The sequence below is a fragment of the Alexandromys fortis genome, unplaced genomic scaffold, assembly GCF_014885135.2.
Source record: "Alexandromys fortis isolate MF-2015 unplaced genomic scaffold, M_Fortis_MF-2015_v1.1 scaffold_344, whole genome shotgun sequence".
Classification (NCBI taxonomy): Eukaryota; Metazoa; Chordata; class Mammalia; order Rodentia; family Cricetidae; genus Alexandromys; species Alexandromys fortis.
In genome coordinates this window covers 315,113-326,824 of record NW_026068226.1, presented here as the reverse complement: position 1 = coordinate 326,824, position 11,712 = coordinate 315,113, and the positions used below count along the sequence as shown (strand labels likewise).

At 47.5% G+C, this 11,712-nt stretch overlaps 1 protein-coding gene across 1 annotated transcript; it reads right to left on the bottom strand.

The window, feature by feature from the left end:
- Positions 1–3,930: 3,930 nt before the first annotated feature.
- Positions 3,931–8,211, bottom strand: Ube2s (ubiquitin conjugating enzyme E2 S). Its single transcript, XM_050130763.1, has 4 exons — positions 7,727–8,211; positions 6,968–7,115; positions 5,990–6,180; positions 3,931–4,399 (listed from the first exon to the last, which is right to left on the bottom strand). Exons 1-4 carry the CDS (start codon positions 7,727–7,729, stop codon positions 4,073–4,075), a joined length of 669 nt encoding a protein of 222 aa, XP_049986720.1. The 5' UTR covers positions 7,730–8,211; the 3' UTR covers positions 3,931–4,072.
- Between the last annotated feature and the right edge of the window lie 3,501 nt (positions 8,212–11,712).

Sequence of the window (11,712 nt, the reverse complement as noted above, 5' to 3'; positions counted from 1 at the left end):
TGCCTGCTCTTCCAAAGGTCCTGAGTTCAATTCCCGGCAACCACATGGTGGCTCACAATCATCTGTAATGAGGTCTGGTGCCCTCTTCTGGCCTGCAGACATACACACAGACAGAATATTGTATACATAATAAATAAATATTTAAAAAACAAGTTAAGTGGAGCAGTAAATAGGACTATAAGGTTGTTGGTCATGTGGCCTAAGGAGCCTAGAGGCCTCTTCTCCAGGGAACAGTGGTGAGTTTTTTGAGATAGGGTCTTTTTTTATTATGCATGTCTGGTTGTCCTGGAACTCACTATGTAGATCAGGCTGGCCTGAAACTCAGAGACCAAACTGCCTCTGCCAAGGTCTGTGAGGGATTAGAGGTGTGTGCCACCACACTCTGTACTCACCTCTTTTATTGCATTGTTTGTATATATGCAGAGGTCAGAGAACAACTTGTGGGAGTTGGTTATCTGGGATTAACAGGGTCAAACTGGCTCATATTCAGGCTGTCCGGATGGGCAACAAATTGTCTTCTTTACCCACTAAACCACCTTGCCAGCCCTGGTAGGGGTTGAACTCAGGCTTCCTTGTGCTCCTTGTTGTGCTAATGTACTGTGCCAGCTTCTGTTTTTTTTTTTTTTTTTTTTTTTTTTTTTTTGACAGCCTCATTAAGTCACTCGAGCTGGCCTAGAACTCACACTGTAGCCCAGAAGTCCTCCAACTGCCTCCGTTGCAGCTGGGAGCACAAGTCTGTGCTACTCTAGGCCCAGCTGCAGCGTGGTCCTTGACCTTCACCAGAGATAGGATGAGCGAGCAAGTTGGGCTGGAGCTGGAGCTAAGATGGTAGAGTACCTGCCTAGCCTGTGTACAGCCTCAGGTTCCCGCATAACCATGAGCTGGTCGCAGTGGCACACTCCTCTGATTCCAGCACTGAGAAGATTAAGACTATCAAAAGTTCAAGGCCAACCTTTTCAATATCGAAAGTTGAAGGCTCACAACTTGGGATACAAGAGGCTTAAAGTAGCTACTGATTATTCTAGACTACTAGTTTCGCTGGTCAGTTTCAGTTCATTCTTGCACAGGATGTAATTTTACACGTATTTCTACTGACCTTTTCCACCCAGGTACTAAGGACTGAACACAGACTCACATTGTGCTACACACACACACACATATAAAATTATCAACATTTTGACACCTAATATATTGATTTTCCTTCCACTTAATGCTCAATTTTCTGATTTTCAGTATCAATTGGTATCTTATAATTCAATTCTGATACTATCCAATTAGCACAGGCCTTAAGTTAAGGACTTAAGTCCACAAGACCATCTGACTTCAGAGAACAGTCCTGAAGTTCAGTGATTTGTTGTCTTAGCTCACAGAACTCAATAAAGAAATTTATTACTGCCTTATTATATATAATAAACACAACTGGCTGGGAAAACGCAAATGGATCCCAGTATTTATGAATGCCAAGACAGGAGACTTACCAAGTTGGATGACAGCCAGGGCTATAAGTGATATCCTACATAAAGACCTATACTCCCAAAAAGGAGGCCTGAAATTCCAATGGATTGGGAGAGATTACATTTTTACCCATCACAGCAACCGTTTTATCTTTATTAAACTGAATGTTTACTTTCAGGAGGCCCGCTTTGCTTATGTAGACACTTTACACTAAATGAGTCTTGAAATTTCTTGATTCAGTTATATTAATTCAGATTGTATATATGTTTTCCTTCTATAGACCTTTGACATGCTGTTACTGATGTCCCTGCACCTCTGTAGGGTGTACCTCTAGAGGGTGTAGACTTAGTTTTGGTGGTCTTCTCCCCAGGGTCATTACTGTGGTAAGGAGACTCAGTTCGATCTCAGTAGGAAACTTACTTAGGTTCTTTTTCCAAGTTGAAACTCTTGGTTTTCACTGTTTCCCTTACAATGCAGACAAGACCTCAGACAGTAAAACTAGAAGGTAAAAGCAAGTTTCCTGCTTGATTAAGAGTCAGATTTTTGATTCTTTTGGAGACAGGGTCTTACTATGGAATCCAGGCTGCCCTCACATTCTCCTGCCTCATCCTTCTGAGAGTTGGGAATACAGGCTTAGACTACCATACCCAGCATTTAGTTTTGACCTGGATATTAACTACCCTCTCCACAATATGTATTCCTTATAATGTATTTTAAGTATGTGTATACAATATGGCATGCATGTGATTGGAGCACAATCTGTGTACATTGGTCTCGCCTCCAAACATGTGGGTTCAGTTGGGTAGGTCTTCAGGTTTCATAGTCTTTACCCATGAGCTGTCTCTCCACCCTCCCCTTTACTTTTTATCATTTATTTAAGAATATGATTGCTCGATCTACATGTACTTTGTCAGAAGAGAGCATCAGATGCCACTAGAGATCTTGAGCCTCCATGTGGTTGCTGGGAACTGAACTCAGGACCTCTGGAAGAGTAAGTAGCTAGTGCTCTTAACCACTGAGCCATCTCTACAACCTCCCCATAGAGACCCCCCCCCACCATTTTTTTGTTTGTTTGTTTTTCGAGACAGGGTTTCACTGTGGCTTTGGAGCCTGTCCTGGAACTAGCTCTTGTAGACCAGGCTGGTCTCTAACTCACAGAGATCCGCCTGCCTCTGCCTCACGAGTGCTGGGATTAAAGGCGCCACCATTGCCCGCCCCCCCCCCCCATTTTTGAAGCTCTTAGTGTCAAATCTTCTGGAGCTGAAGTTTTAGGCAGTTGTGACTAGGAAGCTAACTCTTTTGAAAGAATACTATATAGTCTAAACATCTGAGCTACTGCTTCAGCCTTTTCCACCCTTTAATGAAACTGGCTCAAATAATATAAAAGCAAACTAACAGAAAGCATATACTGCTTTCTGGCGCACAAACCCAGACATTTCCACTTAGGTTACAACAGAACCTGAGACTCTGGACAAGTATCACTCCTGTCAGTGGCCCTAGATTTGAAATTACAGTATTTTTTTTAAGATTTGATGTTTATGTAGTATGTCTTCCTGACTGATCAGAAGAGGTGGCTGAAGTCCTGGAACTGAAGTTGTAGCTGTACACAGTACATGACTGTGAATCCGCAAGAGCAACCTTTCTTAATTTCTGAGCATTCTTACCCAGCCTCACTATCTGGAATTTCCACCTCATCTGAGCCAAGAGCCTGGTGGAGCAGCTCCTAAAAGAATCCTAGGTGCTACCACAAGAATTTCAATTAAGTGGGCAAAGTGACTCCCAGCATTCCTAAGGCAGAGAGCCAGATGGGTCTCTATGAGGTCAAAGCCAACCCTTTCTACGTAGCCAAGTTCTAGGCCAGTTAGAGCTACACAGTAAGGGAAAACCAAAAGCAAAAAAAAAAAAATCCAACACTGCAACTAGCTAAGCTCCTGAGAAGGAACATGGCCAGCAAACACTTCATTTTGGCCTGTGAAACCCTAAGGAGAGTAAACTTAAACATGTCTTTAAGGCATGTTGTTTTTGACAGCTAAGCAAAAATTCACATTAATATACAGAAAGGAAAAAAGCTCAGAGCAGGGATTTGATACAGGAAATAAACTATGCCCCAATTCAGGACTAGATGGACTGTCTAGAGCAGTGATTCTCAACCAGTGGGTCACAACTCACCTTTATTTCCAAAACTATTTACACTGCGATTTGTAACAGTAAGTTAGTTATGATGCAGTAATGAAAAAAATTTTATGGTTAGGCAAGGGTTGTAGCATTAGGAAGGTTGATAACCACTGTTGTAGAGGGAACAGATGGATTCTTGCTCCAGTTTAGATCTAAATCCATTCCACAGGGTAAAAGTGATTCCAATTTTAATTTGTGGCTACAGCTTTGGTGGCTTTGCATGACTGGCGTCAAAATAAGAACGTGAGCTGCTCTCTGCCACAATATAGGCAGAGGGCTAGACATCTTCAGGCACAGAAACTCTTTTCCAATTTTTATTTAGAAAACCAAATCCAGGTTCTGGTAGCCCCCCCTATTCCCTCCCCCACCCCAGCCATAATTTAAATAACTTAGAGACAGAGTGGGAGGGGCTAGAACAGAAGGAAGAAAGGAGAAGAGCCCACTACAGTCGCCTTAGTGCCCGCTTCTTATCCAACTTTTTCTTGGCTGCCAACTTCTTATCTCGCTCGCCTGCGTGTTTCTTGGCCATGGGACCCTCAGCTCCTCCCAGGACTCCTAGGGTCATAGGGTCAGTGGAGGCTGTAGCCCCACTTCTCAAGCTCCCGGTAGCCTCAGCCCTCCCACTGCTGGAGCCACCTGCACCCCCATGGATCTCTGTGAGCAGTCGAGCCCGAGCAGCATACTCTTCATAGTTCTCCAAGAGCAGGCGGCCAGCCTCCTCTTTGAGTGCAGACTCTGGGTTAGGGTGGATCAGCAGGCACTTGATGGTCTGTTGGAAAAGGGTCTAGAGTCAGGAAACTTGTCCAGATTCATGGCCTCCACAACGGCTCTTACTTTCAATACTGAATCATCTCCCTGAGACCAGAACCCATCTATTAGCATTCTTACTTATGTATGTCACCATCAAAGGCTGCTTTCCTATTACTAACAAACACTTCAAGAACACTTCAAGCATTGGCAAATGCTGCCTGATGTGGCCAGAGGCCTATCCCTCAAGAATCCCATTATCAGTCCCAGCCATTATGTAGCTAATGTAGCCTTGGCATTGCCTCTACAGGCGAGTATGAATTCAGAGGTAGTAATCAGGGGTCCAAGGCACTTAGAACTCATATTTGGTTTTCCTTTATCTTACATACTACTTACTATGTAGGGTACAGAAACCTAAAGTGGTCAGCCAGTGGCTTTACCAGAACTCCAAGTTGCCAAATTCAAAGCCATAGGAATAGATTACGTCAGAGAGGGAAAAACACTAGACTGACCACAGGACTTAAGAATTTCGTATAGCCAGGTAGCAGCAGCATGCGGCTTTAATCCCAGAATTTGGCAGAGGCAGGTGGGTCTCCTTGAGTTCAAGGCCAGCCTGGTCTACAGAGCTCCGCCTGCCTCTGCCTCCCGAGTGCTGGGATTAAAGGCGTGAGCCACCACCACACGGCGGTTTTGGGATTGTCTACACCTTGGAACTTAATCCTTTCCAGGTGCCCTGAAGGAAACTCCAATTCTCTAGCTTCACTACCATCAGCCCCAGAGGCTCATTAGAAATAATAATAATAATAAAAACCCCTAAGTCTATTATGGGAGGGGCAAAGGAAGTACCAGGTGAACTACTTTAAGTGGCCTCTAGAGACCTTAGAGCACTGGCCTAGATAGACCAGGTATCTCCACCTCAACTGACTCAGGAGAACTGTGGTACAGCCTTCTACAAAGCAGATGCCTAATGTGTCCCCTGCCTCCACCCACAACATGCCAACAGCAGTACTGACAACAAAACATTCTCCTGACAATACAAAATGTCGCAGGCAGTGTAATGACCACAGCTAGAAAAAGAAGAAAAAAAATCACTAGTACAGGAAAATAATTTTGAATGATGGGCAGTGGTGACTGTTGCACTGTCACTGTTAAACACCCTGGAAAGAAACAATCCCCCACTCTCAAAAATCACCACCACATCACCCACACTACTGAGTTGGGTGGCACAATCCTGCAAACTTAGCTTCTAGGGGAGTTTGTTTTTATAACCACATCTCCTAGGGTCAAAATATGTAATAACCATGACAGGATGATCACAAGTCCAAGGGCAGCTTGGGCCAGCAAGCGAACAAATTGGGGAAAATTATGGCACATAAATATCATAGCCTCTCATCCACACACTGCTCTCCTCCTTCCATGAAACTACCCCATCATACAAACCCAATTGTTGAATGTGGTGAAGTACAACCCCTTGATACAGCAGAATACTACGTGGTGCCATTGCATTATTTTTTTTTACAACAGCTGGGAACTTGATTTTCACTGGACTCCTTCCCCTACTACTCCACAGTTGATTTTTAGAATCCCAACAAAGCACTAGGCTGAAACTCACCAGCAACACATGTCGGATGCCCAACTCAGCCGTCCAGTCCCTCTTGAGCACATTGACACAGATCTCACCATTGGCCCCCACATTTGGGTGGAAGATCTTGGTCAGGAAGTAGCCCTTGGGTGGAGAGGCAGGGAAATCCTTGCCCAGTAGGAGCTTCATCCGGAACAGACCTCCAGCATAGGGGGTGCCCTCTGGAAGAGGAAGGGAACTAGGTTAGGATATTATTCTAGCATCCTTCAACATCTCAGCCTTGGGTCTGTATACCTTGACTACATTATATACCTTGCACTACAGCCCACACTCCTGGATATCCACGTGTCTCAGGCACACACTAACTCTTCAAGACAAAGGGATCCAACCCACCCACTTTTCTTGCAACCATTTCCCAGGCCTTTCCCGATCCTCATGAGACATGTTTTCATTTACCTACTTGCTTGGGTTGAAAATGATAATCACAGATGTTCTATCCACTTGCTAAACTAGCTAACAGGCCCAGGGAGATGCTCTCCACACATTCAACACTATAGACCAGACACTTCATATATCTTGAAACATCCTGACTTGGTAGAAATTCAGATGACAAACCTAAATTTTCCCATACTTAATAGTGTTAGTTATTACTACTCGGTCCCTGGCAATTCTCTGCTCTGTAATTCTTTCAGAGTACAACACTTTGACAGCTGAGCAGGGTTTCTGACTAGCTGGTGCATTTCCTATTTAATTTCGACCCATCCCCACGTCACTGGAAAGTTTACACTTGACAGCCATAGGCCAAGCCTAGGCAAGAACTCTATTACATGCTCAGTGACCAGGAGCTTCTTGACATATTATTGCATTTGTGGGGTCTTAGATAAGAATAGTCACAGGCACAACGCTGTGCCCGACCTACCCACACTGTTGAGAGACTGCCTTGAATCCTGTCTGTTCCAGTCAGAGAAAAAAGCGGCCCCTCCCTTTCGCGCCTGTGCCCATACTCACCAGGGCCCTCGATGGTAACCTGCAGGTCCGTGAGATCCTCCTCATTGGGGAAGACTTTAATGCCATCAGGTGGGTCGGCCGTCAGTGTTGTCACCTCCTTGTACACTAGGCGGATGATGTGCGGAGGAAGATTCTCGACGTTCGAGTTCTGGGCAAAGATGGAAAAGAAGAATGAGCAGCCCGAAATATCTGGGATTAAAAATTCGGAGGACAACAAAATCGTGACCTTGCTGGTTCCGGGCTGTCAATCCTTGCCAGCCAACTACACCCTCACCCGGGATGCTTCTGGCCGTTGCGCCAAGGCTGGCCGGCCCATAGATATGCGAGGTTGTCTCAGAAAGGGTTTGCAGGCTTCCCGTACTCAAAAACCTCCCAAAGACCGTTCGTTAAGACGCGCATGGGTCCACTAGCAGTTAGTTCCAGGGTGGGCTTGAGGCCTAGACTGTGCTTTTTACCTACTTAGCCTTGAGCTCCCCCGCCCCCCGAAAAAAAAAAAAAGCCCTGGGCGAAATGGCGGCGAATGTCTTGCTCCTGAGCACATCCACGGGCGGGCCGCAAGGGGCCCAAAGCGCTCCCCAAGGCGCCGAGGCCCGCCTGGGCCCCTGCAACACCAGGCAGAACGGTCCGAGGGCCGACTCCTGGCTCCGGACGTCCAGGGGAGCGATCAAAGCGCTCAGAAGCTGGCAAGGAACACTTCGGACCCAGCCGCCTTCTCTGCCAAAGTCCCCAACCGCCCCTCAGGCCGCCCGCGTCGCTCACCATGACTTCGGCCGTCCGGGGGCGGGTCCCCCCGGCCCCCTTCCTGCACTCCTTGGACCGCCGGCCGGGGCGGGGGGCCCAACTGCCGGCCGCTGTGGCCCTAGCGAGGCCCCCCGAGGCCCTGCTCCGCTACACGCTAACTACGACAACCGCTACGATAACGCCCACAACGTCACGCCCGCCCGGCCGCACTAAGCGGGCCGCGCGCGCAACATCGCTCTTTTATAGGCGCTTGCAGGCCCCGCCCCCCCGCGGCGCGCTCGGACCGCGGACGTCAACGCGCACGTTGATTGGCAGTCGACGCGCTCTTCTCCGCTATCCCCCGAACGGGGCCGAAGTTCCAGCCGAGTCTCTGGCGCAGTCCCTCCAATCAGGGCTCACGTCGGCTGAGGGGGGCACCGGGGAACCGAGAGGCTGCAAAGCCAGAGCGGAGAGTCCGGGGGCGCCCCCGCAGGCGACGCGGCCGCTGATTGGGCCGTTTGAATGAGACGCCCGTGCGGCCCGGCGTACATGCGCGCGCGCTCCCGCCCCGAGGAAGTCGCGTACGCGACTAACGGTCGGCGAGCGGCCGGGGCGGGGCGAGGGAAGGCGGGACTTAGGAGGGTTTTAAACAAGTGACGGAAGGGTCACTGACCAATAGAGAGGGGCGGTTGTGATCTGGGCTTGTGGGGCGGGTAGGACTGGAAAGCTACTACTAATGGGAAGCCGGTTTAACGTGATGGACGTCAGCTCTGGCCAATGAGGTTCCTCCGTTTCTTTGTGTATGCAAATGAGTATGCGTAGGTTGGCGTTTTGGCCTGGCTGCCGTGGAGGGGCGGAAATCCGTCTGTATTTGTGTATGCGGCGCCATTTTGTGCTGTGACCCATGTTATGTGGTAGGAAGTCCTGAAAATCAGGTTGAATGACTGTGAAGGCTTACACTTCCCGCTCCTCTAGTGTATGGCTTGTGACTTTTGCCACTTCTAGTTTCTTTGGTGGCTCGTAAATTCCGGGATTCTTCGGGGTGCCAGGGAAGCCCCATGGTCTTCAGGGTGTGGCTTTGTGACTGGCCCCTAGCCAGGTGCATCTAGTCTAGGAATACGATTTTTGGTCAGTCCGATGCGTAGCGAGGAGAACTGGAAACTGAACCTGGCTTCCATATGCTCCTCTGCTCAGGGGAACAGGGTGCTGAAAATGAGGACATGATGGCTCCTAGGTATGGTAGAGGAGGTTTTATGGGAGATATGCGGGAGGGAACAGCAGAGGTATTTGAAAGCGTCCAGACTGAACATTGCGGGGTGGGGGATAGAAGCGAGAGAGGGAAAGAAGAGAGAAGGTGCAGGGACTGATAGGTGACACAACACCGCAAGACCAAGGGAATAACAGACAAAAACAGGAGATAGAGGATGAGGGAGAAGGGGAAGGGAACACGGGAGAGGAACAAAGGACCCATAGTCAAATGACAGTTTATAAAGGTAAAGGGGGAACCCCGTATTAGGATGAGGTGTTTAGCTTTAATTGGGCATGTTAATTAGGTGAGCCAAAAGGCTTTCAATTGCTTCCACAGCTGGACCTTGGTAGTCAGCCTTAGGAGGACGTTTCCAAATAAGAGTATAGATCTTGGTGGCTTGCTTTAGGAGTGTAATCTAATGGGGAAGAAGGGCAAGGCCGCCAGAGCCTTATTTGCCACGATCAGGCTGGCTGGAGTCCCTTTTATAAAGGGTAAGTAGACCAAGAGAGGAACCATGTATCAAGGGCCAAGAGATTGTGTGAACCAAGAGCAAAGCCAAAGGGGCAGGTAGCCAAAATGACAGAGTTGTATAAGGAATTTGAAGGAAAGAAAAGAAAGCAAAACCCAGCCTTTGAGTTGGAGTGGGTTAGGGTAGTGGGCGGGGTCAGAAGTGCTGGGAGGAGCCATGGGCAAATATTTACATGGTAAGTAAATATTTGAGAAAAATATTTTTACCACAGAGGTGCACACCTTTAATCCCAGCGCTTGGGAAGGCAGAGGCAGGTGGATCTCTGAGTTTGAGACCAGTCTGGTCTGCAGAGTGAGTTCTAGGACAGCCAGGGCTACACAGAGAAACCCTGTCTTGAAAAACAAAACAAAACAGAAAGGTGGAGAAGAGTGTTTATTTTAGCCCATGGTTTCTGAGGTTTCAATCCATCATGATGAGGGTATTACAGAGTAAAGAAGCCAAAATCATGACAACCAGGAAGCACACAGAGCTACACCTTCCTCACCCTCACACACTTCTGTTAAGGTTTTTGAGAGAGAGAGGATTTTACTACTTAGCCGAGGCTGGCCTTGAACTCGCAGAGATCATCCACCTCTACTTCCTGAATGCTGAGGTTGAAGGTGTGTGCTAGCACACTCTGGCCTCATTCCTTTCATCCATCCTCTGGCCTGTGGGATGCTACTGCCCTCATTAGGTCATGTCTTCTTCCCTCACTCTTAATGAGCCCAGAGGTGGCTCAGTCCACTTGTGACAGCAATGAAACTAGCTCCAGGAATCCCATTGCTGGGTGAGAACAGGCTGAATTTGACCTCAGAGGAGCAGGAACTCAGTCTTCCAGGCAGATTCCACAGCACTGACAACCTGTGCCGCAGCTAACCCTGCCTGAGTATGCTTCCTAGTCTCATTGTCTCTGTAAGATTGTAGCTCTGCTAGAGGACAGCGGGGGAGAAGACCTGTGCTTCTGCAGTAGCTCTGGCCCTAGTTGTTAGGAAGTCTCTCCTTCACCAGTTCCTTTTCAGAATTTCTTATGCGTGTGGGTGCTTTCTGTCAATGTATGTATGCTGCACGCATCCCCCCTCCCCAGGAGTTTAGAAATGTCAGATCCCCTGGAACTGGAGTTAGGGATGGTTGTGAACCACCACATGGGTGCTGGGAGCTGAACTCAGGTCCAAGCCACTTGTCTGTCCAGTGGCAGAATACAATCCAAGAATGTATTGGTGCGTGAGGAGAATTCTGAGAACACTCCAAGAAAACAAGAGTCTTGTGACCTTGGTTTCTTCAAAACACTAATTGTTCTTGGAATGCGTTTCTGTGCTCCTCCAGGTGCAGCAGATAGGAAGTTTACTTCCGATTGCTCCTTATTGCTTGCTGGTGTTCTTCAAGCAAATGTTTAGACGATCTTTTCTATGCCTCTACAGAAAAATGTGTTTTTGCCACGTGTGGTGTGTCCTTGTGGTTGTATACAGGCTGAACTCATGAGAACTTTACTCAAGTAACCTTTCTTAACATTTAGAGTATAAACCAGTGGATCGCGACCCCTTGGAGATAGTGAGGTTGCCTAATGACCCTTTCACAGGGGTCACCTAAGACCATCAGAAAACACATTATAATTCATAACACTAGCAAAATTACAGTTATGAAGTAGCAACAAAAATAATTTCATGAACAGGGGTCACCATAACATGAGCTGTATTAAAAGGTCGGAGCATTAGGAAGGTTGAGAAGCACCGGCATGAACTGTCTGAGGCTCTGAATAAAGTTGGCTATTGCATGAGACTTCAGTCTGCCTCATTTATCGGGTCCATTCTCCCAGATCTCATCGCCTCTAGAGTGGTCACAGCCCAGCCCCCTTATTTTGCACATTTTTGTCTCAAGGTTCTCTGCTGGTATGAAGATGAGTTACAGGCATCAAGTTGACCTGGTTAGCTATCACATCTAGCTTGCATAAGGCTCTAGGTTTGACCCTAATATTACCAATAGGCAAACAAAACACGAATACTGGGGCAACTCTCATGACATTTGATCAGACATTGACACATGACACCAAAAACATAGCAAAAGAAAAAATGTCATGTTCAAAGGATCATCCAAAGTGAAAAGATACGGTCTTGGTGTGACTCATTAGTAGAGCACCTGCGTAGACTCTGCCAGTGAGGGGCTGGAGGGTGGTCAGTGGTAGATGGCCTGCCTGCAGTCTTGTCTACGGCCTGGGCTACATGAGACTCTGTCTCAAAAAAAAAAAAAAAAAAAAAAAAAAAAAAAAAAAAA